This window comes from Sturnira hondurensis, unplaced genomic scaffold, assembly GCF_014824575.4.
Source record: "Sturnira hondurensis isolate 20B ecotype Veracruz unplaced genomic scaffold, ASM1482457v3 Scaffold0023357, whole genome shotgun sequence".
NCBI classification, from domain to species: Eukaryota; Metazoa; Chordata; class Mammalia; order Chiroptera; family Phyllostomidae; genus Sturnira; species Sturnira hondurensis.
The window spans coordinates 3,562,889-3,590,783 of record NW_028095988.1 but is presented as its reverse complement, the minus strand read 5'-3'; the positions used below and the strand labels follow the sequence as shown (position 1 = coordinate 3,590,783).

The following is a 27,895-nucleotide window of genomic DNA, read 5'->3' as shown; positions in this document are numbered from 1 at the left end:
CAAATTAAAACCAAAAGCCAAAAACCCTCACCTATTTATGGAGGGAGAGGTCATAGGCTGAAGAAGTAAAGTTAATCCTTTACCAATCAGGCCATTATTCTGGTTTTCAAAAAGAATTTGCAAAGCAGGCTAGGTAAAAAAGAATCATTTCATTCAGGAAACACAAAAGACCCCAGAGGCAGTGCTGTACTTGCCAAGCCTAAATGTCTTTTCTTCTATGGCCATTTACCTTGAAGCATATATTCTGTTCTAGAAAGAAATTCTTCAGTAGTTCCTTTTAGTTACACATAATGTAAGCCAAGTAAACACTTTATGTTCTAGGAAAAGGTTTAACTAGACCTTTTTTTTTTTAGCTAAACAAAGGCTGTCGCTCACCATTCCCAACTCACTTCCATCTAAGAATCCTTCTGAACTCTCTTCCCCTATCACAAAGTGTATTTGTGTATAGGAGGTAGGGAGTGACTACTAGGTTATCAGATAAAGACAGTGTCTGATAAGTTAAAATTACCTCAAGCTTCTTCTATTACATACTTTTAAAAAATTGGGTGGCACGATCAATAGCACCTTCTACAAAGGGCTGTAAGAGAGGAGGAGGTAATGTAACTTTAGTTCACTTCACCAGCATCACACAGAGCCCTCATGAAAGGGAACCAGTAGGAAATAAAACCAACACCGAAAATATTATTTGAATCACCCACAGCATAGCTTCATTCCCAATATGCCAGTCTTGGCCTCCAGTGTACAAATCACTAAACTAAATGGCTAAATACATTAAAGCCTCCCCCCCCCACCCCATGTGGTATTCTAGTCACTATTGTTGACCTTCCCAGAGTCATCCTTTCTTCTCCATGATGATCATCATGTGTTTGCCACTGATTACTGCACCAAATTCTACTCTCAACTAATATCTTTTTATTAGCAATTTTCTATACTTGCAGAATCCCTAAATACCAAGGTTGAAAACAACGTTGAAGGTTATACACCTACACCCATTTTATTCTTGGCAGAATGTTATTTATTTCTATCTGCTGTTCCCTTCCTAAGCCTAATCCTATCTGCCCCAAAGTTTCCCCACCCTCAATGTCTATTCCTAGCAGTTTTTCCTGTTATAAACCCCTATACCCTCACTGCCTCTATAAATATCACAGTCCCTATTTCAGTATATAAGTTCTGGTTCTCCCAGCTGAGATCTTCAGTTTCAAACCTCTGTCATAACTAATTACCTCAGTTATATTTGGGAGCCTTCTCCAGTTAAGTCTCTCTTTTAAAGCCCGTGCCTCAAGAGTACAGCCAGTCTTCCCAATTGCCTCTTTGTACTTACAAATAGCCATAAAATCATAACATTTCAGACCTGAAAGAAAACTCAGAAATAATCTAGCCCAATGTTTTCAATTTTACTGCATTTCACATATTTTTGTATGAAATCAATTTCACATGACAATCTCATATAACTCACATAACTGAAATAAGACTCATGAAACAATACTTACCCTTACTATGTGAACACACTAAAAATTTGTATTCTATTTTTTAAAAATTCAGGTGCTATCCACTGAATGGATTTCACAACCCAGCAATAGGATGGCACCCATAATTTAAGAAACATTAGTCCAAACTTCTATGCACTGAAGAAACTGTAGTTCAGTGGTGAAGTAAGTTTCCCAGCAACAAGAAGTTTGTCCGTAAGCTTTTAAACTGAGGACTCTACGATAAGTCTCAGACCAGTGTTCTTTACACTAAAGACCTTCTCTGCCCAGTCACAGCCACTCAATCACACTTTGCGCCCAAACCCAGCCCTACAGTACCATCTCCAGTCACTGGTCCCACACTCTTCTCCCTTCCAAGTTAGTGCTCGTTGGTCAGTCTGCACAGCCGCTGCTTCATGTTCCCTTAGGTCAAAGTATCCTCACAGTCACTATCCATCGACCAGTCTCCTCCGAATCACTGGCCCTTGGTCACAGTTCCCACGCAGTCACTGCCTCACATTTCTTCGGTCACAGTCCCCTCGCAACGTCTGCCTCGTGCTCTCCGAGGTCAGAATCCCTTGCATTCACTGCTCCTGAGTCGCGGACCCCTCGTAAGCAGCTACGTCTCGGTCACAGTCCTCTCGCTGTCACTGTCCCTGGGTCACAGTAGCCTCGCAGTCCCTGCTTCACGCTCCCCTGCTGTCACTGACCCATTCTTTTTTCAGTCTCCTCGCCGTCTCCAACCCAATTTCTCCTCTCAAACAGAGCCGCAAGAACATGCCCAGTCCGGGCCCTCACCTGCAGTTCGCGTTCCCTCGACCCCTGTCCCGTCGGATTTCTCCCGGGCGCAGCGCAGCGTCACGGACAAGGGAAGTTAAGGAGGTTGTAGGGAGACGCCCGAAAAAGGCAGCTGAAGGAACAGCGGCCGGAAATCCCGCCTACCGCCCGCCCCCTTGTCAATCCAACCACGACTTTTCTCGGCAAACCCTGACCCCTGACACAGTAGTTCCGCCTCCAGGGAAGCTCCTTCGGGGACGTAGTGACTGAGCAGAAGACAGGACATAAATTGGCTAAGGGTCAGTCTCTACAGAACTTGAGTACGAGGTGGCCTCCTAGTAATGAGATTACTGATGGGGCCTATCCCGCGAGCTATCCCGCAGTCGGTCTAGAAACAGCGTTAACCCTCCGCTCGTCCTCCGCAGGCGGACCTGTCCGGATCCTTCCCACTCTGTCCCTGGCGCAGCGTGGCAGACACTCGCACCAGGGCTTTCACAGTGCGAAGGCTGTGACGCCTTCCGCCAAAGACCCACCTGGTATGCGACGGCTTCACCACAGCGCCAACTTTTCCCTACTGGGTGATGTAAAGGGAATTTAGGTCCGCCTACCAAGCCCTGTAAAAACCTGTAGCTGGCTCCAAACTCGCTTTCCTGAATTGTATTAACCTATATATAATGAATATAGGGAATCGTGTTATATCTGACGGTCGTTGCCGCACCAAGAAACGATTCCTGGGACTCGAATGCGGGCTAGTTGAGCGGAAGCAGTGTGAAAGAAAAAGGGTTCTGTGAACAGGAACCTCACAGGATGATCTGATCGTAAGTTCCTAACTAGCAGGTTATGTGGGTAGTCAGCCGCAGGCAAATCTTTTTCCGCTTAAGGCTTATCTTATCCGTAGCAAGTCAAGTCTGTTGTTTCTGTGCCTCTAGGCTAAACCACATCTGAACAGCCTCCTTCCAGACCCATCCTTCTAAATGATGACCACCCTCGAGTTCAATTATTCTATCAGCCAACCCCAGCTTGTGTTCCCCACCTTTCATGTTATCTTTCTTAGGGTCCCTCCACAATTACAGATGCATAAAAGCAGCAGCAAACTTATTCTGAGGAACACCTGAGATGTTGCTCCCAAACATATGCTGTCAATTCATCTCAAATAAACTCATAAAAATTCTCTGCAGGTTGGACTTCTCTCGGGTCAGCAAGCAAATTTGAGGGAGACCACTGACAGGAAACCACACTGCAGGGTTTCTGGTAGAGAAACGTTTTCTTTTGCTAGAATGAATCTTGGAGGGGTTCCTTTAGATTCTGTAAATGTAAGACTAGATATCCAGTGTTATGGCAGAAGTATGTAAAACAGCTTTATATTTTCTTATTAATTCATTTTTATTTTTATCTACATGCTTGAAAGTGGTTAAGAAGAAAAAGGGTGGGTACACTTATGTTATCTGCTGAGGAGCATCCAGGGAGAAAAAAAAAAATTTAAACTGTGATCCTTTCCCTTTTGAGTTTCAAACACTTATTTGAACAAGGCTCTTTTAAATAAGACTTTAACTCGGACAGCTGAAAGTCAGTCTCTCTCTCTCTGAAAAAGGTTTTATTTAGCCAAAAAGACCAGTCTTGGGGCATGAAGTCCAGCCCAGCAGCATACTACATTCCTATCATCCTGGAGTTTGCAATCGTTTCTTATTCATCAGTTGGGGAGTGGGACTGAAATGAACAATGTGAACTGCCTGAAAAACTTTATTATTAGCTATAGGCAAAAAGGGTAAAAGAAGGTGAAGTGGGGCCAATTCTGGGAGGGGCATAGAGCCCACCAGGAAGAAGTGTCTATTCCTCTGGATTGATGGGCAACAGTCCAGAAAGCTCATGCACACAAGAAGTGGAGGCTCCTGGGGTTGGAAGGCACCTGGTTATAGTCTCTTTTGAATAATCACAGGAACAGCCACATGGAAATTAATCCGAAGTGCCAAGAGACTAATGAATATGAGCAGTCTTTTGTTAGCTGGTCCACAGCTATTAAACAGACTGATTAATCTGTCTTTCTCACTCTCTGGATGCTATAATTTAATTTAGAACATCTCAGAATTTTTTCCTTGTCAGCTCATAGACTAAGGTGCTCCCAATAACAGCTAGCTGGATAAGACACTAGGGACTCTAAGGAGAAGATCACTTCAAAGATAGTAGGAATTGGGACAGTAACCAACATAATTTCAGAGAGTCTTAAGGGAGGGCTAATTTCATATATAGCTTAGAAACTCTCAGACTTATCAGAAACTCTGGCACTGGAAAAACCTGTAGAAAACAGATGCATGTTTAAGTTAATAAGCTGTGAAGGTGTAGGGTGGAAAGAGCTGAGTAAAAACAATGAGTGACAGGTAAAGGGAACAATTCAAACTGTAGAAAAAAACTTTATGCACAAATAAATTCATCTCAGTGTTATTGTAATAGTTAAAAATTAGAAATCTCAGTCCTTCAATAAGGACTTGGCAAAAATAACCAATAGTATAACCTAATAGAATAAATGCAACTATTAAATTATGCTTATGAAATCATAATGCAAATAAAGTGACATAAAACTGCACATGGCATGAGAAGTAAAAAATCAGGTTACAAAGTTGTATATATAATTTTTTTAAAACCTTGCAAATAAAAAACTGGTAGAGAATGTACAGAAATATTTATAGTTGGTTATGTAGAACATCTGAATTATGGATTTTTCCCAACTTTTCTCTACTTTCCAAATGTAGTTAGGACATATTACAAAGTGAAAACACTAACTATAAGCCCTAAAACTCAACAGACTCAGATATAAGCCCAATAAACTTCCAACTTATGTTTATTTTGTCAAGAAATTTAACAATATACAAAAGTCTTTATTTCTTCACGGTCCTATCTTTTCTCAGAATTCAAAGGTTCAATAGTAGAAACAGCCAAATACTGCCACGACACAGAATAAACTGTCCTACAAAACAAACAAAACAGAACACACACACATATCCACAATGTTAGGATGCATAAAGAGTTTTCTAAATGTAGAAATAAACTACAAAGTAATGAACTTTACACAATACATAATCATAAAATAAGCATTCCCATTTTTCCTGATTTATCAAAGAAATAATATACGAAATGCTTTGAGTTTCTTGAAGTAAATGTATTACCCACCCCAAAGAACTATTTTATATAATAAAAATAATAAAACTAACTTAATAAAATAACAGCATTTTTCATAAACTCTAGATAATGGTAAAAAGTATCTGGGTGTTTGTTGCTAATTTATAAAGTTCATTTGTCCATCTTTTAGCTCAGAATCAAAATGCTTTCCAGATCCCAGTTAAACTTTTAAAAATACTTCAAAAAATTTTTTTTCATTGACCTTAGAGGGAAAGAGGAAGAGGGAGAAAGAAGGAGAGAGGGAGAGAAGGAGAAAGAGAGAAAGGGAGAGAGAGAAACATCAATTTGTTGTTCCACGTATTTATGCATTCACTGGTTGCTTCTTGTATGTGCCCTGCCTGGAGATCGAATGTACAACCTTGGTGTATTGGGACAATGCTCTAACCACCTGAAATATCCTGCCAGGGCTTAAAACACTTTTTAGGTACTTCTTATAGGAACTCCACCCACCTCACTAATTCCTGACCTACTGACCTCACCTCTAGTCCCAGGGTGATGAGAGAAAATCTGAACTCAAGTACCTTATTATTAACCAAAAGCAAAATTCTTTGGTTAGCCCAGTTCTCTGGCTCCTTGGGTGGTTCTGTAACAGTACTATCTGAGGTGAGGGACCTGTTTTTGTTTTTGTTCTAATTTCCAACCCTCATGCACTAATACTTTTGTAAAATACAATAAAATGAATAAATAGGAAAACAAACTTTAAAAACAAACAAATACAAGCTAAATGTTTTATTATTAGGTTTAGTGGACATAAAATTACTTTGTCACATTCCTGTAAGAGTTTCTAAACCCTTACACTCAATTTATGTCCTTACCTCATCAAGGACCTGTAACGAATGGTTCACTAGTCTATGGACACCACTTTGATTGGCACTGATCTATAGTGTCACCCAGAGTTCTCCAGCAGGGTTGAGTCAGGTTATCCACAGCAATTATCAGCCCAAGAGCACACACCTTTCCCCTCTCTCACTTCCTCATCCTCTACTAGTGCTTCCTGGGATCGTCTCCAAATAATACATTACTTTAAATTCTGAAAATAACACCTAAACACTCAACAAACTGGACTAAAGATAAGTACACTAACTCAGCAAGCTAAACCACGCTCTCAAAAATGATTTTTAGACACCGCACCCACTAACCCTGTGTTCTAAAACTCAATCCTGGAAACTTTAAGTAATAATTGATACCTAAAGTTTTATACTACATATCTGTTAACATGAGTATTGTCTGGCCCAAACTGTTTATAAGCTCTCTACAGGCAATAGCCATGCCTGTCTATTCCTCATTTTATTCCTAGTACCTCCAGTACACAGATTGGCACATAATGGGAGCTCAGACTTAGCTGTTAAATTTGTATTGCATAAGGACTCAGGGAAATACAAATTTCTAACTTCCAAAAAGCAGGAAAAGCTATCACCTTAACTTGACCCTTTCCCCAGAGAGCTGATAAGTGAAGATTTACATAATACTTCCCACCATTCAGCCCCTGATCCCTCAGGTAGTTGAGCACAATATGAAACTTTGATAGGACCACAGAATTTTACTACTTAAAGGTACCTTGAGATCTATTACACAGGGAGCTTTCAAATCTGGCAGTAAGCATAACCATGTGGGGAACATTTTTTAAAAATTCAGATTCATTGATCCAACCCCTAACTTACTTGATTAGAATCTACTTGAGTAGAGTCCCACCATCTCTGTATTTTTTTTATATTTTATTTATTTTTATTCAAGTTTAGAGGGGAAGGGAAGGAGAGAGGGAGAGAAATATCAATGTATGGTTGCTGCTCGTGCATCCCCTGCGGGGAACCGGGAACAGGCTTGCAACCCAGGCATGTGCCCTGGCTGGGAATCGAACCCCGATCATGTGGTTCGCAGGCCCGCGCTCAATCCACTGAGCTACACCAGCCAGGTCACCATCTCTGTATTTTAAACAAGCTCCTCCAATAATTCTTAGGCAGCCACAGCTGGTCTTTGGGGAAATACAGTACAGTTTCTTTTTTTTCTTTTTTTAAAAAATATTTTATTGATTATACCATTACAGTTGTTCTATTCCCCCCTTCATTCCCCTCCACCCTGCATACCCCCTCCCCCACCATTCCCCCCCTTGGTTTATAACCACGTGTCTCAAGTTCTTTAGATTCTATATTTCCCCTACTATTCTTGCCCTCCCCCCTGTCTATTTTCTACCTACTGTCTATGCTATTTTCTGTACCTTCTCCCCCCTTCTCCTCCTCCCACTCCCCTGTTCCTAACCCTCCATGTGTTCTTCATTTCTATGGTTCCACTCCTGATCTAGCTGTCCTCCTGGTTTGCTTTTGTTTTAGGTGTGGTTGTTAATAAGTGTGAATTTGCTGTCCTTTCACTGTTAATATTTTTCATCTTTTTCTTATATAAGTCCCTAGCATTTCATATAAGGGCTTGGTGATGATGAACTCCTTGAACTTGCCCTTATCTGAGAAGCACTTTATCTGCCCTTCCATTCTAAATGAAAGCTTTGCTGGAGAAAGCAATCTTGGCTGTAGGTCTTTGTATTTCATGACTTGGAATACTTCTTTCCAGCCCCTTCTTGCCTGGAAGGTCTCTTTTGAGAAATCCATTGACAGTCTGTTGGGTACTCCTTTGTAGATGACTGTCCTGTTATCTCTTGCTGCTTCTAGGATTCTCTCCTTCATTTTAATCTTGGCTAGTGTAATTATGATGTGCCTTGGTGTGTTTCTCTTCGGTCCAACTTCTTTGGGACTCTCTGAGCTTCCTGGATTTCCTGGAAGTCTATTTCCTTTGCCAGACTGGGGAAGTTCTCCTTTATTATTTGTTCAAATATTCCACTCGTGGCTGTTTCTTTTCCCCTTCTGGTACCCCTATAATTCAGATGTTGGAATGTTTAAAGATGTCCTGGAGGTTCCTAAGCCTCCCCTCATTTTTTTGAATTCTCATTTCTTCATTCTTTTCTGGTTGGATGTTTCGTTCTTCCTTCTGGTCCACTCCATTGATTTGAGTCCCAGTTTCCTTTCCATCACTATTGGTTTCCTGCGCATTTCCCTTCATTTCAATTAGTTTAGCCTTCATATGTTCCTCTAATTTGTAAGATAATCAACCAGTTCTGTGAGCATCCTGATGACCAGTGTTTTGAACTGTGCATCTGAGAGGCTGGCTATTTCTTGGTTGTTTAGAGTTATCAGCTCTGGGGCTTTGAGTTCTTCTTGAGCCATCTTTTAGACTGTTCGTGCCTGTTACGTATCACGATCAGAGCCCTAGGTGTTCACCAGAGCAGGGCAACTCAGTTGCTGGGTTGTGATGCTGTATGTGGGGGCGGGGTCAAAGAAGAGCAATGGCAGTCCCGTCTGCCGCCTCCCACCGCTGCTGCCACAGCTGCCACCGTCACCAGGGCCCACGTGTTTCATCCCACTGCACAAGAAATGTGCCACCGCTATCAGCCCTCCACCATTGGGTTCGCCCGCTGGGGCCTGCGCGGTCCGTCTCACTGTGCGCAAATGTGCGACCTTGGTCAGTCTGCCCCACACCCCGACTGGGTCCGGGATGCCTGTGTGCCTGGGTCAGGGGATCTTTCCTGCCTGACCTTGCTCCGCTGCTGGCTCCGCCCCTCTTACCGGTCTTGGTTGAAGGGTTCATTGTTGTAGGACTTCCGTATAATTCAATTTTCTGTTCTTTGGCTGTGTCTTTGTTTACTAAACCTTTGTTGTATTCAAACTTGGTTGTGGGAGAAGGCACAGTGTTTCCACCTATGCCTCCATCTTGGCGGAAGTCCCAGTACAGCTTCTTAATGTTACTGATACAATCAGACAAAAGTCCAATCACTTACCTAAAGTCATTAATTACAAAGTTACAGAGCTGGAATGGAACCTCTCTTCTAATTACTCAGTCCAGTTTCTGTTCTACACTACTACACACTTAATTCTGACTCCACCAATTCACAACCTCGGAGATTTGGATAGAGGAATGAAGTATAAAACATTATTAAAATTTATAAAATTTATAAAACATTCATGTCAAACACTTAACCAATGTTTAAATGAAACCTCTTTTTAAAAAATTCCTCTTTTTTTGCCTAGTTTTGAGAAATAGCTTTAAGATAAAGTAATTAGCCCTGGCTTGATGGCTTATTTGGTTGTAGGATTGTCCCATAAACCAAAAGGTTGTGGGTTCAATCCCTGGTCAGAGCACATACCTAGGTTTCAGGTTCAATCCCCCAGGCAACTATCAGTGTTTCTCTTTTACATTGATGTTTCTGATATTACTTATTTATTTACTTACTTATTTATGTATTTATCTCTCTCTCTCCTTCTCTCTCCCTCTCCTTCTCTCTCTCGCTCTCTCTCTCTCTCTCTTCCTTCCTCTTTCTCTAAAATCAATTTTTAAAAAAATATATCCTAGGGTGAGGATTTTTTAAAAGATAAAGTAATTGGTTACTGGAAGAAAAATCACCTTTGCTCATGGAATCCCTTCCACCCAAATTTATTTGCAGCTTAGCGAAGTGCTATGTTTCTATTAGCACTAAACAATACCCGATTCCCAAATTAAAACTTGTGAAGAATTATATCATCTGTACACATCTGTGTCCTTGCCCATAAGCAGCACACTAGGTTTCTGCTTTAGTAACACAAAAAAGAACAGTAAAGTTATCTCATCTAGACGGAGTCTAAGATAAATCTCTAAGACTAAAGAGTCCTTGCATCTCAATAAATATTAAGTAATTTCATTTGAAATGCTCTTGTATCCTTTGAAAGGAAGAAGGGGTTCTCGAATAGACTTACATTCATGAAAATGTCGTGAGTGTAGTTGTCAGTGTCGGCATCCCAGAAACAGCGAGCGGCCATGCTAAAAAGTCAAAGAATGGAGAACTATCAGCAATACAACACAGATCTGAATCACATATATCTGCCAGCAGCAAAAGTTTTCCTTGACACATTCTTTTAGATCAGTACTCAGAAACCTTTTCAAAGGCTGGCAAACAGAAAAGCCTATTTTACAACAGGGAATACTGGGTAAACCAGAAGGGACTGGAGTCACATATAAGATCGCTTGCAATTGGAGGTGACCAGCCCAGGGGTCTGGCAGCCTCAGACTCTGACTAGCTGCCTAATGACTAAAGGGGTCACTACCTTGAAGTCTTTGGTATTCTGTGTGGGAAGCTCTGTTATATAGATTACTTCAGCTTAAATATTTGTGTGTGACTCTTAAAGGAAATAATACCTAAGACTTATGTCTAAAATGGACTTAATCCTGCACAATAATATGAGGAGAAAAGTCTGGAAAGGATCTAACAGATTGTTTACTCCAACCTAGAAAAGAAAGGGGGCAAACTGTGAACTAGAATTCAATCTTCTAACTAATTCTAAATCCAATATTATCTCTACAGGATGTTATGCTACCTTTAAATTCTCAATTTGGCCATCCCCCTCTCCAGTTTTGGGGTAAAAAAAAAAAAATGTCAGTCAAAATAAAAAACAATTTAAAAATGCAAACAATTTAATTTCCCAGTAGCATTAGATTGGTAGATGAAATTAGGGTATTTCTTGGCAATGAAATTCTACGCAGCTATTAAAGATTTTTTTACAAAATAACTCAAGAACATGAAAAGATGTTCATAATATTAGGTTTCAAAAGTAATTACAAATGTTTTACATTTTTTATTAAATGTATATGTATGACTCATCAATAACACTGAGTGCTTATTTTGTGCCAGCCTCTGGCATAAGTGTTTAACATGTATTAACTCACTTGATCCTATGAGGTAGATACTTTTTTATTATATCCATTTAATAAACATGACAACTGAGGGTCAGAGAAATTAAATAAATTTGTCCAAGGTCATTCAGATAGTAACTGACAAAGCTTCACTTTGAACCTAGGCAATTTAGCTTCAAGTCTGTACAAAGGATATACAAATACCATATTACACTGGTTCATTTTTGAAACCTTTTAAAAAAGTTTTACATAGACGAGCTCCCCTTAACCTAATATTTTACACATTCTTAAATCAAAAAAAATGCTACCTATTTCCAAGCTTCAAAAGTAACAATATGAAATAAAGTCAATCTGCTTAATTGATTAATCAGTAAGTATTTACTTAGAGTTCTGGCCAAGTAACCAATAGATGGCAGGTAGAAAATAGACAGGGGGAGGGCAAGAGTAGTGTGGGAAATGTAGAAGCTAAAGAACCTAAGGCACATGGACATGAACTAAAGGGGGGAATGTGGGGGGAGGGGGTGTGCAGGGTGGAGGGGAATGAAGGGGGGAATGGGACAACTGTAATGATATAATCAAACTTGGCCTATCACTTAAAAAAGTGATAGGCCAAGTTTCTTGGTACAACTGACATTTTGACCAAACAATTCTTTGCTGTTAGGCTGTCTCATGTATTAGATGTTTAGCAGCGCCCCTGGCCTCTGCCCACTCGAAGCCAATAGCAGGAGATACCTGATATACTCAAACTATCAAAATCAATAAACTTATTGGTGAAAATGAAAGATGTGTCTTTTATTTTACCGAAAAAACATATTAAAATTGTGGTCACCCTAATATAATAACTGAAATTAAGAATTCAGTAAATGGGTTTAACAGCAGATTACACACAACAGAAAAGAGGATTAATCAACTAAAAGACAGGTCAATAGAAAAGTGTCCAGCCCTGCCTGGTGTAGCTCAGTGGATTGAGCGTGGGCCTGTGAACCAAATGATCGCGGTTCAATTCCCAGTCAGGGCACATGCCTGGATTGCAGGCCAGTTCCCAGCAGGGGACGCACGAAAGGCAACCATACATTGATATTTCTCTCCCTCTCTCCTTCCCTTCCCCTCTAAAGATAAATAAATAAAAATTTAAAAAATTAAAAAAAGAAAAGTGTCCAAAATGAAGCACACACACACACAAATCCCCCAAATTTAGTCAAGAGCATAAGAGACAAGTGGAATACAGTAAAAAAGATATAAATACATGTAATTAGAGTCTAAAAAGGAGAGCAGAGAGCGAAGAGCGGAAGTGACATTTTAAGAAGATAATGGCCACACCTAGCACCCGGATCTTAGTTTCTAACGCCATTCTCCAATAAATTGAAATAGGGCTTCTTGGAAACGTGGCTGATTCTAGGCTAGAGCAGGGAATGAGTAATATGGACCATCTGATAGTGCAAACAAATAAGGGAGTGCTAAAAAAACCCCTCACATTTGTAGAGTATGTCAAAGGGAGACAGGAGTTAACTCAGAGTCCAAATGGTCAAACTGGAACAATATGAGCAACAAAATAAAGTAGTAGATTATAATCCATTACTGAATAAATAAATTAAAAAGAGATGAATCTGTGCTGAACAATTCCAAATTAATTTATGTAAATATTCTGCCTTCAAGGACATAGATCATAACTCCCTGCTGTATAAATGTGGGCTTCACATAGTAATTTAATCCACTATGAAAAGGGAAGAAAGAGTAGTTTTACAGGGGATAATCTGACAAATGTTACATCAGGCAGGTGATTGAGGTTAACATCAGTGGTCATATATCATGTTGATGATAGTAAGTACCACCATACCACGAAAATAGCACTTTATCTCTGTGATCTTCCTCCCAAGGAACTATTAGCCCAGGGTAATCATGAGCAGACAAATCCCAATTGAAGGAAATTTTACAAATTCCTAACTAGTACTTCTCAAGCTGTCAAAGTCATCCAAACCAAGGAGAGTTTGAGTCACTGCCATAACCAGGAGAAGCCTAAAGAGACATGAAATGTGCTATCCCAGATAAGATACTAGAAAAGAAAAGGACACTAGGTAAAAACTAAAGAAACATGAATAAAGTATGAACTTCAGTCAATAATAATGCAACAATATGGGTTCGTTAGTTGTGACGAATGTACCACACCAATAATGTAGGATGTTAATGACAGAGGAAAATAGATGTGGGGTATATTATATGAGAACTCTCTGTACTATCTCTGCAACATTTCTACAAATCTAATATGATTATAAAATAAGAAGTTTATTTTTAAAAATAAATGTTCTATAAAAAGACTGTGTAGGCGAAGTGGCCCCAAAGGGGCTGAGAAACCAAAGAATGAGATAGACGAGTCCAGGTTTTTGGTTAATGTGTTTACTAGGGAACTTTAGTTCACAGGCCCACGCCACACCAGCCAGGGTGTTTTGTGCTTTTTTTAAAGGAAAAGAAATAAAAAGGATCAGGAGTTAACATGAAGAAACTACCAATGGCAAAAGATAGGACAATCTGGACCTCAATAAGGATAATAACCACAATGGATTTAAACATATCAAATATATTTAACAACATGGGTTCATAGATAGAAAAAAAAAACCTCATTAGTAAACTTTGCAGAACATCAGGGAACCAATTCATTATTCTGAAAATTATTAAACTGATCCTTCCTTTCCTATACAAACTATGCCTCATTGCAACGAAATAATTGAAAGAAAAGTGATTCTTAATAGAATTCCAGCTAATAATCAAAGAATAGTAGAACTAGAAGATCACCATTTTGTAACATCTGATTACTGGATCTAGGACAGGCTGCTAAAATCATTAGTGATAAAGCTGCTGACGAACTTTGTAACAGATGCATCCATCTGACAACATCTGAACTCCATGATCAATCTTAACAATTAAAACCGGGAACAACAAGCCCTGGCTGGTATAGCTCAGTGGATTGAGCGCGGGCCTGCAAACCACATAATTGCAGTTCGATTCCCAGTCAGGGCACATGCCTCATTTGCAGGCCAGTTCCCAGCAGGGGACTCACAAGAGGCAACCATACATTGATATTTCTCTCCTTCTCTCCTTCCCTTCCCCTCTAAAGAGAAATAAATAAAATCTTTAAAAAAAAAAGAAAAACAACAAAAAAGGAACAACCAGACATTTTGTGCCTCCTAGTGAGATGCAATAGAATACATACTAAACACCTATGTAATATCCTTCCCCAAAACCCAAACCTCTGACTAAGACTATATCTAACTACTTAGATAGAAGAAACAGGAAACAATACCATGGGAATACAATCAGCAAATGTCAGAATATAGGGCTCTCTAGAGGACAAACCACCCAATTTCTTTAACAAATAAATGTCAAGGTAAAAAGAAAGAGAGAGAGATCAAAAAGAGGGAAATAAATAATATAGTAAAAGAATTTAAGAGATATATCAACCAAATATAATGTGTGGACTTTGGATCCTGATTTGAGCAAACCGTAAAATATATACATATATACAAATACAGTACACATATATACATATATATAAAACAACTAGGGATATTTGATTGTGAACTCATATTATATAATATTAAGGACTAACAATATTTAGATGTGATGATATTTTATTATGTTAAAGGGTCTTTATATTTTAGAGATAGATACTGTTGTATTTACAGATGAAATGGTATGATGACTGGAATTTGCTTCAGAATAATCTGATGGGGCAGGGAGAGTAGGTGGGTGTATAAATGAAACAACATAGGTATGTATTGATAATCTTTGAAGCCCAGTAATAGATCCACGGGAATTCCTTAGTCCCTACACATTTGCATATGTTTGAAAGTTCAGACAATCAAATTTTTAAAGTGGGGTCGGGGGAGGGCTTGTATGCCAAGCTCTAGAGTTGGGCCTGATCCCATTTAACCAAATCAACTGAGAGGAGTTTATACTTCACAGGTTGGAAATAAACTCTATATAGAGTTTGTGGAGAGAAAGTAAGGTGTACTCTTGGGAGACTGGTCTGGTATGCAAAGTGAACCGTAGAGGAGAGAGATCACAGTCAAGAAGTGCTGATAAGGGGCTGCTCAGTAATCCTGGAATCCAGATTACAGTGCACAGCAATGGGAGAGAGTAATGGCTAAATAGGATAAAAGAAGAACCTTGTAAATACTGTGAGAGACAAAGAAATTAAAATGACAAGCTGATTTAAGGAGAAGAAGGGAAAAGACATTTGGAACTCTTAACATTTTGAGTCTGAGGTGACAGAACAGTAAAGTATTTCTCAGTCTCTCTGTGGTGAGAAAATCTTCTGAAGCCTTTAAGATGGTAGAGAACACTGTGGTGAAGAGTACTGTGCTAGGAGTCAGAAGGGTGGATTCTATTAGCGACCCTACCACCAGCCCTATCTATAATTTCAAGCAAATCATGCTGAATCTCGCAAATGTCATCATAAAATAGGGAGGCTAGACACTAGAAAATATTGGGTTGACCAAAAACTTTGTTTTTTTCCATAAGATAGCTCTAGTAGTGCTTAGTTGTCTTTAACTTCATTCGAAACAATTTTGTTAGACTGTATTGTGACAGTCTAACAAACAAACAATGTCATATCAGCAGCATGAATTTTACAAAAAACTTATCAAAATTGGTGAGTTTTTGTGCAGCCATTTTAACATTAAAGATGGAAGAAAATATGCAACATTTTTCAGCATATTATGCTTTATTATTTCAAGAAAGGTAAAAATGCAACTGAAACAAAAAAAGATTTGTGGAGAAGGTGCTGTGACTGATTGAACATATCAAAAGTGATTTGCGAAGTTTTCTGCTGGACATTTTTTGCTGGATGGCTCCACAATTGGGTGGATCAGCTGAAGTCGCTAGTGATCAAACTGAGACATTAATTAAGAACAATCAAAGTTATATAAATAGAGCAAACAGCCAACATACTCAAAATATCCAAATTGGAAAAGTTATTGGTGAAATGAAAAATGTGTCTTTTATTTTGCAGAAAAAACTAAATGAACTTTTTGGTCAGCCCAGTATCTGCAGTCCCCTTCAAACCTAACTTTCTTTTTTAAAAAAATATATTTTATTGATTATACCATTATAGTTGTTCTATTCCCCCCCTTCATTCCCCTCCACCCTGCACACCCCCTCCCCCACCATTCCCCCCTTTAGTTTATGACCACGTGTCTCAACTTCTTTAGATTCTATATTTCCCACACTATTCTTGCCCTCCCCCCTATCTATTTTCTACCTACTGTCTATGCTATTTTCTGTACCTTTTCCCCTCTTCTCCTCCTCCCACTCCCCTGTTCCTAACCCTCCATGTGATCTTCATTTCTATGGTTCCACTCCTGATCTAGCTGTCCTCTTGCTTTGCTTTGGTTTTAGGTGTGGTTGTTAATAAGTGTGAATTTGCTGTCCTTTCACTGTTCCTATTTTTCATCTTCTTTTTCTTATATAAGTCCCTTTAACATTTCCTATAATAAGGGCTTGGTAATGATGAACTCCTTGAATTTGATCTTATCTGAGAAGCACTTTATCTGCCCTTCCATTCTAAATGAAAGCTTTGCTGGATAAAGCAATTGTGGATGTAGGTCTTTGGATTTCATGACTTGGAATACTTCTTTCCAGCCTCTTCTTGCCTGTAAAAACAGCAGGGGACTGTAAAATATATACATATATATATGTATATATTTTATACATATATATATGTATATATATCAAATATCAAGTCATTGACAACCTTGCAGGATTTGATATGTTCAAAATGTGGTCTTTCTATTAATAAACATACCTTATCTGGCTCTTCCTTTAAGCCTTTTTCATTCTCCGTAAATGTTAAAAGTTTTTTTCCAACATGTCATAAATCATTCCATAGGAATTATTCTCACGTAATACATATATTCTGTAAGGTCTCTTTTGAGAAATCCATTGACAGTCTGATGGGCACTCCTTTGTAGGTGACTGTCCCCTTATCTCTTGCTGCTTCTAGGATTCTCTCCTTCATTTTAATCTTGGCTAATGTAATTATGATGTGACTTGGTGTGTTTCTCTTGGGTCCAACTTCTTTGGAACTCTCTGAGCTTCCTGGATTTCCTGGAAGTCTATTTCCTTTGCCAGACTGGGGAAGTTCTCTTTTATTATTTGTTCAAATACATTTTCCACTCGTGGCTGTTTCCTTCCCCCTTCTGGTACCCCTATAATCCGGATGTTGGAACGTTTAAAGATGTCCTGGAGGTTCCTAAGCCTCTCCTCATTTTTTTGAATTCTTGTTTCTTTATTCTTTTCTGGTTGGATATTTCGTTCTTCCTTCTGGTCCACTCCATTGATTTGAGTCCCAGTTTCCTTTCCATCACTATTGGTTTCCCGTGCATTTCCTTTCATTTCAATTAGTTAGCCTTCATATGTTCCTCTAATTTGTGACTATAATCAACCAGTTCTGTGAGCATCTTGATCACCAGTGTTTTGAACTGTGCATCTACCAGGTTTGCTATTTCTTTTTTGCTTAGAGTTATCGGCTCTGGGGCTTTGAGTTCTTCTTGAGCCATGTTTTGGTCTGTTCGTGCCTGTTACATATAAGGAGCAAAGCCCTAGGTGTTCACCAGGGTGGGGCTACTCAGTTGCTGGGTTGTGATGCTGTATGTGGGGGCGGGGTCAAAGAGGAGCAATGGTGGTCCCTCTGCCACCTCTTGCCACCGGGCCTGCGCAGTCCGTCCCACTGCACGTGAATGTGCGACCTCAATCAGCCCACCCTGCCTTGTGCACTCACTGGGTGCGCCTGCTGGGGCCTGCGAGGTCCGTTTCACTGCTCACTCCTCTGCTGGTTTATCTGCGCAAATGTGTGACCCCGCAGTCAGCCTGCCCAGCACCGCTACCCCGGCTGCCTGCGCGCCTGAGTTGGGGGATCTTTCCTGCCCGACCCTGCTCTGCTGCTGGCTTCGCCCCTCTTACCGGTCTGGTTGAATGGTTCGTTGTTGTTGGACTTCTGTATAGTTCAATTTTCTGTTCTTTGGCTGCGTCTTTGTTTACTAAACCTTTGTTGTATTCAAACTTGGTTGTGGGAGAAGGCACAGTGTTTCCACCTACGCCTCCATCTTGGCGGAAGTCCCCAAACCTAACTTTCTATAGTGAAAATTCTCAGTGATAATATCTACAAGGTATTTTAAAAATTCACTCAACAAATATTTCAGTACATTCTTACAAAATACTACCATGCAAGACACTATTTACAAATGGTACAGCAGATTAACACTATGGCATAGGAAGAGACAAGAAATACATATATTGAACCTCACCAATACAGAAATGACAATTTGAGGTCATGAGAATGAATGAGCTCACTGAGAGAGCATATAGAAGAGCAGAAGAAAAAGAATTGAGCCTTAAATGAAGCTGACAGCTGGGGATGCAGGACATAAAGAAGAACCAGTAAAGGAAAGAGAATAATCAGTTAGAAAAAAAGGAAAGAAACAAGTTAGGTAAGTCTTGACATCAGGGCCAACAAAACCAAAGTGAATTTTAAGAAACAGAAGCCCAGGCCAATACAAGAGCTAAGAAAGAGCTTTAGATTTGCTAATACGGAGGTGTCAGACAATTTTAAAGGAATTAATTTTGGATAATGGTAGGACCAAAAACAAAGCAACAAGAAATATGGAAGGAAATGTATATACATAATCCCATACTTTCTTTGGGAACATAGACAAGGTCTGTCTGGAAAAACTCCAGCCATTATTAATGTAACAAGGATGGTTTGCACAACATTGATGTAATCTGGCAGCCAAGGAGAGTGGACTGGAATGTGCATGCATGAACAGTAACGACTTCATTGTACTAGTCAGTGGGGGTGGTAGACACCATTGAGTGAGCATGTGCACTGTGTGGCCGTCGTGTTCAAAATGACTGAGCAAATAGAGCAATGAATCTATATCAAATCTCCCATTAAGCTTAAACATCCCTCCGCAGAACAATTCAGATGATTCATAAGGCCACAGCTATGGGCGACTGGTGATTGGCAGCTTCATCATAACAGAACCAAAGAATCATTCATCGCATCTCATGCAGAGTTTTTTGGCAAAATATCAAATCACCCAGGTGACTCAGCCCCGCTACAGCCCAGATCTGGCACCCTACAACTTTCTGGCTTTTTCCAAAACTAAAATAATCTTTCAAAGGAAAGAGATTTCAGACCATTGATGAGATTCAGGAAAATATGACGGGGCAGCTGATGGCAACTGGGAGAACTGCACGAGGTTCCAAGGTGCCTACTTTGAAGGGGACTGAGGCATCATTGTCCTATGTACAATGTTTCTTGTATCTTCTTCAATAAATGCCTTTGATTTTCATAGTACATGACTGGGTACCTTCTACACAGAACTCATATACATAAACCCAAAAGACTTAGTAGACTGCAGACACTGTGAGTGAATCACCCCATGGGGCTCACTCAGACTGTGAAGCTCACTGTTCAGCACCAGGATCGCTTGAGTTACAGCTGCATTATGTTATACTGTCCTTTCCTCTCACTCTTGAAAAGACACAATCTTACTGAATCAGCAAGAGGATAATAAAAACAAGAATGAAAAACCAACTACTCACAAGACTCCTTCACCTCTTTGTTCTCCAATCACTACTTGCACCACCATTTTATATCGGTCAAATCCCATTTCTAGAAAGAAAAGATTAGAAAGTTATCTCCAAGCAAATATATGGTAAAATTACTTAATGAAGGTGCCTGAAAAAGAACATAAGTATTCAGTCTATAAGCACATACTGAGCATGATGATAAGCCTGAGAGTCAAAACTGAGGAAAAATTCTAATGGTAAGTTTGTAAGTGTGTAACCTTACAGCAAAATCCTGAAAATTCTCACTAACAACAAATCTGGAGAGAAGAAAATGAATGAGCATCTTTATCTTCCCCTTTTTCTGACCAGTGAATAGTAGAAACAGTAACAGTAACATGTGAAATGGGCAAAGTTGAAACACAGCCAACTCTCTCTGATGAAAGTAAAATCTTCAGTATTACATAGTAAATCAGGCCAACACTCTGAACATTACAACTATCCACTCAGGATACTTAATAAAATCTCAGAAAAGCCCTGACCAGTGTGGCTCAGTTGACTGGGCGTCATCCTGCACCCAATCACCAGTGTAAAAAGTCACCAGTTCAAATCTTTATATATATATATATATTTTTTTTTTTAAATTTTAATTGTTGTTCAAGTATAGTTTTCTGCTCTTTACTGCCATCCCAGCCCAGTCCCCTCAAATCTTGATAAGGGCACATGCCTGGGTTGTGAGTTCAGTCCCCTGTTGGGGCACGTATGAGAGACAACCAATCAATTGTTTCTCTCTCACATCAATGTTATTCTCCCTCTCTTTCTCCCTTCCTCCCCCCTCTCTAAAAATAAATTAAATAAATAAATAAAATCTTTTTTTTTTAATCTCAGAAGAAGTCACAGCCCAAGTTACTCTTTTAAAAATACTGTACACGGCTTAGCTGAGCTTCCTCCTTTCTCTACCCATTTCTCTTCCTCCTTTTCTTATACCCATGCTTTAGCAGTGTGGCTAGAATATTAAATGTTGAGCCCTTAAATCATAGTTCTGGGAGAAAAATAAAATAGGCTTAAATACAGTGGGAGGAGACTTTAATAAAAAATCACCCATACCACATCATAGCAACATAAAAAGAATCTGAATAGCAATATGCAAGGTGCAATAGCAAAAATAAAAGAACAAGAAAGAAAGAAACATACTGTTTAAGGGGAAAAAATTAACCTAGGAATTATATAAATCAAGAAACAAAGAAATTCTTCACAACTGAATCACAATATACAACAATGTGAGCTCTTAAATTCAATAAAATAGGAACACAATCAGATTATAATAAAACAACAGAAAAATAAAAAGAAAAATTGAAACTCCAGGAAACAAACAGAATACCCCCAAAATAGCAATGCAGGACTAATACATTTAAAATGGTAACAGACAAAACAGACACAACTGAAAACTGAATTACTGTTTTAAAATGATCACACGAGCCCTGGCTGGTGCGGCTCAGTGGACTGAGCGCTGGTGTACACACCGAAAGGTGGCCAGCTGGAGTCCCAGTCAGGGCACATGCCCGGGTTGTGGGCCAGGTTCCCCAGTTGGGGGCATGAGAGAGACTACCGATCTGTTTCTTTTGCACATTGATATTTCTCTCCCTTTCTTTCTTCCTCCTTTTCCCTCTCTCTAAAAATAAATAAATAAAATCTTTTTAAAAACTTTATGTGTACAGTAGTACCCCTTATCTACAGTTCTGCTCTCTGCAGTTTCAATTTCCCATGGTCAACCACAACAGAAAATATCAAATGGAAAATTCCAAAAATAATACATAAGCTTTAAATTGTGAAACTATCTGAATAGCGGGATGAAATCTCAGGGACCCACTCCATCCCGCTCAGGCCTGGAACCATTCCTTTGTCCTGGGTACCCAGACTGTATGTAATACCCACCCATCAGTCACTTCGTAGCCATCTCCATGATCAGATCCACTGTAGTGGTATTGTAGTGCCTGTGTGCAAGTCACCCTTACTTTACTAACTAATGGCCCAAAGCACAAAAGTAGAGATGCTGGCAGCTTGGATATGTCAAAGAGAAGCTGTAAAGTGCTTTCTTTAAGTGAAAAGGTGAGTACAGCACAATATGACATTTTGATAGACAGCAAGATACCACCATATTCATGTAACTTTCATTATAATATATTGTGACAAACATTCTACTTTATTATTAGTTATTTTTTAATCACATTGTGTCTAATTTATAAATTAAATTTTATCATAAGTATGTATTTATAATAAAAAGCATTGTATATATAGATTTTAGTACTACCCATGGTTCCTGGCATCCACAGGAGATTGTAGAATACACCCCCACAGATAAGGGAAAGTCTCCTTATCTGTGGGGAAATACATCTGTGGACCACACTGTCCAGGTTTATTACAATGAAAATGTATTATTATTACAGAGACATTTCTTCTCTCCAAAAAATAATTTTTTAAAGGACAGATAGAAAGACAAGACTTTTCTGATGGTATAACATTTTTAATAAAAGAGAGACTGAGACAGATAAAGGACAGGTAAGAAAGGCCCAAGATTTTCTCTGCACTTGTACAGTGTGGCACGAATGGAGGGCTGAGTAGGACAAGTAGTAAGGGTTCAGCTAGAAAGACTGACGGAGGTCAGATTGAAAGGGTGCTGAACGACATGCAGAGAACTTGATACCTTGGTGGGAAAAACAACCAAGAATTTGGGGGAAGGAGCTCCCGTACTTTCTGGATTTTCTGCATACTTGAGTTTGCTGAATAGTGTGGTTCCATACAATGTTATTTCAAATCTTTATTCTTTCCTACCATGTGCAAAAACCTATATGAGAAGTTACCAAATAATTGAGAAGTCTAGACATTATGTGTCTTTAACAGAATGCACATTTATGTCCCTTGTTTAAAGATGGAGAAGGAGCCCTGGCTGGTGTGGCAGTGGATAGAGCACCTGCCTAGAACCAAAAGATCAGGGGTTCGACCCCCAGTCAGGGCACATGCTTGGGTTGTGGGTTGGGTCCCCACTGGGGTCGTATGAGAAGCAACCACACATTGATGTTTCTCTCCCTCTCTTTCTTCCTCCCTTTCCCACTCTGTCTAAAATAAATAAATAAATCCTTAAAAAAAATAAAGCTGGGGAAGGACACAAATGGATAAAACTGAACATTTGAAGGGAACAAGTCATTTCTAATTATCACCATTATTACCTTTTAATTTATCTTTAATATTTTCTGATAAACGTTTTGTGAGGTGAGGCATTTCCTCTGGAGAATATTCAGCATTTGCCAGTTCTTCCTTGAGCACAGCATGGATACAGTCTTTAACCACGGAGGGTCTGAACCTGAATGAAACAGTTTGAAACAACTAGTTAGTTAATGACAAAACCCCACTTACCTGCACAGCTCAAATTCCTCCAGCTCTTTGTCATTAGAACCCTCTAATCTTTCTTTTTCATATTATTGTAAAAGGAATTACAAAAACAAGTTAAGAAAACAAATCTTACCTCTGCCCTGAACTTCGAGTCACATATTCCAACACATATTCCGCCCGGATGTCTAGTAGGCCACTCAAAGTTCATACATGCAACACTGAGCTTGACTGTCTCCTTTCCCCAAACCGGATCCAGCTGCAGTCACCTCCACCTCAAGTCAGTGGCAACTCCATTCTTCCAGATGGTCAAGCCAAAAACTTTGGTGTCGGTCTTGTTGCCTATCTCTCTCACAGCCCGTATCCCATTCATGAGCAAATCTTATCAGTTTTACCTTCAAAATAATCTAAAAGTCATCACTCTCATCACCCAACCCCTGTGACCTTGCTCCATGCTACCATTACTACTTGCCTGCCTGGACTACAATGGCATCCTAACAAGTCTCTGTGTCTGCCTTTGTCCCCAAACCCTGTTCTCAACATAGCAACTGGACTGGTCCCATTAAACTTAATGTCAGACAATGACACTGCTCTATGCAAAACACCCCACATAGTTCCTATATCACTCAGAGTAAAAGCAATATCCTGTGATTTGCAAGTTGCACTTGACCCATGCCACCAAACTCTCTGACCCTCTTTCCTACTACTTTCCCCCTAGTTCTCTCCACTAGGAGCCCCACAGGGGCCCCACAGGCCTTCATTATATTCTTTAACCATACCAGGCATGCAAACTTCAGTGCTTCTGCACTTACTGCCAACCTCTGCCTTTATTTCAGTTCCCCCTTTTATGCATAGCTAGCTCCCTCACTTCTTTCAAGTTTTTATACAAGTCACTTTTTCGAGGCACCCTCTCTAAAATTTCAAACCACCCTCTTACCATATCACTTCCTATCTCCCTTACTACTATCTGATACACAGTGTGGTCCATTTATTTATCTTGTTTGTTGTCCTTTATCCTAGCTAGCCCGTAAACTCAAAGAGGACAGGGATCCCTATTGCTTAGAAGAGTACTCAGCGCACAGTAGACAATAAATTTTTATTGAAGAAATAGATAATTGAATAAATGAAGACAGAGAAAAAACCTTCCCTAATTTCACCATCCTAAGAATGCCATTAACATTTCCATTGTATTTCTCATACTTATAATTCTAAGTCCCTTTTCTGGATATATAGTCTAAAGATGATTTGTCTATCATGTGCCAAGTCACCAGAATGTTTCCAGTTTTTTGAGTTGATAATGTGGATAATATTTGGTAGTACTCGTGGTCCCTTACCACATTTTAACAGTATTTTCTTTGGTCTCTTGCCAGGTTTATTCTCACAGATGGAACTTCAGAGTCATTGACAAACTTGCAGGATTTGATATGTTTAAAATGTGGTCTACCTATTAATAAACATACCTTATCTGGCTCTTCCTTTAAGCCTTTTTCATTCTCAGTAAATGTTAAAAGTTTTTTTCCAACATGTCATAAGTCATTCCATAGGATTATTCTCACGTAATACATATATTTTGTGACTCGTGCTCTGTACTGTTTTACAGCAAAAATACAGGCAAATGACACTCTATATGTTTAGAATCTTTTACAAAAATAACTGAACATATCTGTTTTTTTAATGTCCATTCCATCCATCAGAAAACTGCTGTGTGAAATGCTCAATCACATTATAACCAAAGTTCCCAGCTTCTGAAATTTGCCAGCATTTGATCCAGCAACTTGGTTTCACGAAACAGAGGAGGGGCTTGGGAAATCTTTTACTTTAAATTTTTTTTTAATCTTGTTGAAGTTAGTGGTGTAGCCTACAGGCCTAGCAGACTGTCCTCTGCACTCTTCTGTGTGCCCTAATTTTGGAAAGGTATACAGGTGGAGGCCAAGGACCTCGAAATATGAGGAACACAAAAAGAAACCCACAAAACTTATTTAAAAAACTGTGTATTTATTCCTACATGTTTAAATTTCAGTCACCTTCAAAGTACCGTCTCTCCATTTGGTGCAATACACCTACCAACACAGCTTTCCCAGCACTCAAAACAGTTTTTTTTTTTTAAAGATTTTATTTATTTATTTATCTTTAGAGGGGAAGGAGAGAGGGAGAGAAACATCAATGTATGGTTGCCTTTTGTGCGTCCCCTGCTGGGAGTTAGCCTGCAGGGAACTGGCCTGCAACCCAGGCATGTGCCCTGACTGGGAATCGAACCGCGATCCTCTGCTTCGCAGGCCTGTGCTCAATCCACTGAGCTACACCAGTCAGGGCCCAAAACAGTTTTTGAACTCATTGATTTTGGTATCTTTTTGTGCTTCTGCCATTTTTTGTTTCACCTCTTCCACATCAGCAAAACATTTCCCTTTGAGGACTTCTGTCATCAAGGGAAACAAAAAACAAGTCACTCAGGGTGAGATCAGGTGAACAGGGAGGAGGCGGCACAGGGTTCATTACTGGTTTTTTTTGTAACAACAACAAAAAAAAACAAATGAACACTTAGCCTTGATGTGGAAAGGTGCATAAAACGGGCAAATGGTTGAGTCTTCAAAAATAATTCACTGAACCCAAACACCCCATCTCATAACAATGCCAGTTGGTACACTGATGCAGATGGGTTGCTAGAACACTCACCTAGCCAGGGAAGCCTGTATAACAATGGGCCCACCCTCTAGGAGATAATTCCGGTTTTGTGAGTGGGCCCCTACCCTTTCGGAGGAGTAAGTTGTTCTGGCACATGTATGCACACGGCAACCTTTAAAAAGCTGTTTGTTTCCTGCTCCTCTCCTTTCCACCCACTCCCCTTTCCCCTGTGCCCACGTCCTGGGTCCCCTAGGCCGAAACCAACCACCTTCACTGCGCTCTAACACAGCAAGGACAGGTAGGGTCCGCTGCTGCCCCCTGCAGCTGAAGCCGAAGAAGGACAGCGCCCCTCTCCCCTTGACTCGCCCCACCTTCATCAGCCCTTTCCAGCCCCTCGTGAGCCTGGCCCCGCTGTTTTGGCGGGGCCCTTCCCAACACCCATCTCGCAAGTCACCCCACCACAACTCGTATGCTACCCGCCTTTGCTGGAAAATGGGCCTCAGAATATAGGTGTTCTCGGACTCCCCAGAATTCTTCTCGGTCTCAGGCAACCCGTCGCCTGCAGAGAAGGACGCACCTACAGCGAAAGACGTAAGAGGAACCGAAGCCATGGCCAAGGCTTCTAGGCCCGGTATATCTCGCGATGAAGGCGTAGCTTCACTGAGCTGGGAAGCCGTTGCCAGGGCAACAGGGCCGCCCTTAGCCGGGACTGGATGCGTGCGCACCACTGCTGGGCTGGAACTGGTCCAGCGGGAACGACTAACTTGGGCAAGAATTTATGTAGATCTGTCTGGTTTACAAAATACTTTAATATGCATTAGCTCTTATTAACTGCGCTACTGGCCTAAGTAATTGATACGGAACATGAGGCCCATAGAGGTCCAAGAACACACAGCTAGAGAGCGGCAGGGCCACGACTGTAATTAAAATCTTCAAATTGTGACCTGAGGGCCGAATACAGCCTTCATCTTGTTTTGTGCAACTGATGAACAGGTTTTATATTTTTAAGTGATTGAAGAAAGTCAAAAGAAAAATCATGTTTCATGGCTGGTGAAAATTACAGGAAATTAAAATTTCATTGTCCATAAATAAAGTTTTATTGTAACATAATTATGCTCATATATTGTCTATGGCTGCTTTTGCTCTGCTTTTGCTCTGTATTGGCAGAATTGACTCGTTACAACAGAGGCCTTCCTGCTCTCAAAGTCTAAAATATTATCTGGAAATATTATTACAGAAAAAAATTACAGTGCCCTGCTCTAATCCATAACTGGCCATCTGCAATTTCACCAGCCTCACCCACACCCCCAGCTCCAGTGCAAAAATCAGAAGGCGTATACGTAGGGTGCATTCCCTGCTAATAAGCACCAGTCTCTGATCACGAGGCTGTACTATCCTGGCCTCTACCAGCTTCAAAAACTAAGAAGAGAAATTCCCCCAATATTCATCCAGCCTTCCTTTGAAAACATGTAACCTATTGGTTGGATCAACAAATTAGAACATGTGCTACTGTAACATGCAAAGGGGGTAGTTTCCATAAAAGCACACTTCGGCAATTTCTACTAGAAGCCAATTAATTTTACTATTCCACGTTTTGTTTTATAAGGTGTTTTCTTGTTCATATTGCCTACATTGGTCTTCCAGTCTCCAGTAAGTTCACTTCACCCTCACCTTCCCAGTCCACCTTTCACATTGCCCCCAGAATGGTTTTCCTTTGTCACTGGTCTGCTTAGAACCTTGTGTTGGCTCCCTATGGCTGTCCCACCAGAATTCACACTTTTTTGCTGGCAGATAAGACCCTTCATGATCTGGCTGCATTGCTGAACCTTCCTCCTGGCACCGGCCAGCAGAGTGGAGTTTATGCAACGGCCACAGGGCCAGGTGTGCACCTAGCACCAGCTCAATGCTGCCTTAATCATGCCCTTTTTGCTGGCCCTTGGTTCAGCAGCACCAACCCCATCTCGAGCTGGGTCATCAATTTATGGACCAGCCTGGTCCCCCTGCCTGGTACAGAAGTCCAATGTCTCCTAGGGGCAGACGGTGTGTTTTCACCTGGCTGTTTCACCAGCCTTAAGAAATCATACCCCTATGATGCAGACTTTCTCTCACCTTTAATGAGTTCTTCCTCTATGTTTCTCTCACCCTATCTACTACAGTTCAACTGAAAACACAGAAGAGCTGGTGCATGATTCAAT

At 40.2% G+C, this 27,895-nt stretch overlaps 2 protein-coding genes across 5 annotated transcripts in view; both read right to left on the bottom strand.

The window, feature by feature from the left end:
- Positions 1 to 2,402, bottom strand: part of PCYT1A (phosphate cytidylyltransferase 1A, choline) — a 58,232-nt gene extending 55,830 nt beyond the window's left edge. For 2 of the 4 annotated variants that reach the window (XM_037037686.1, XM_037037688.1), the window contains exon 1: positions 2,265 to 2,401. Coding sequence is in view for 1 of the 4 variants with exons in the window: in XM_037037685.1 (XP_036893580.1) it covers positions 1,806 to 1,808 (3 nt within the window). In the remaining 3 variants the exon portion in view is untranslated. The other 2 variants (XM_037037687.1, XM_037037685.1) reach the window with 2 other exon arrangements.
- A 1,761-nt stretch (positions 2,403 to 4,163) lies between these two features.
- Positions 4,164 to 26,373, bottom strand: DYNLT2B (dynein light chain Tctex-type 2B). The gene is made up of 5 exons (XM_037037689.1): positions 26,181 to 26,373; positions 22,919 to 23,052; positions 19,728 to 19,797; positions 10,193 to 10,256; positions 4,164 to 5,205 (listed from the first exon to the last, which is right to left on the bottom strand). The coding sequence occupies exons 1-5, from the start codon at positions 26,309 to 26,311 to the stop codon at positions 5,158 to 5,160; spliced, it is 447 nt and encodes a 148-aa protein (XP_036893584.1). The 5' UTR covers positions 26,312 to 26,373; the 3' UTR covers positions 4,164 to 5,157.
- Between the last annotated feature and the right edge of the window lie 1,522 nt (positions 26,374 to 27,895).

Coding starts and splice junctions, on each gene's coding strand:
- DYNLT2B (XM_037037689.1), bottom strand. CDS start 26,311: ATGGCTTCGGTTCCTCTTACGTCTTTCGCTGTAGGTGCGTCCTTCTCT. Junction 23,053..26,180: donor AGGCCCATTTTCCAGCAAAG/GCGGGTAGCATA, acceptor TGTTTCATTCAG/GTTCAGACCCTCCGTGGTTA. Junction 10,257..19,727: donor CAAAGAGGTGAAGGAGTCTT/GTGAGTAGTTGG, acceptor TTGACTTTTTAG/CATGGCCGCTCGCTGTTTCT.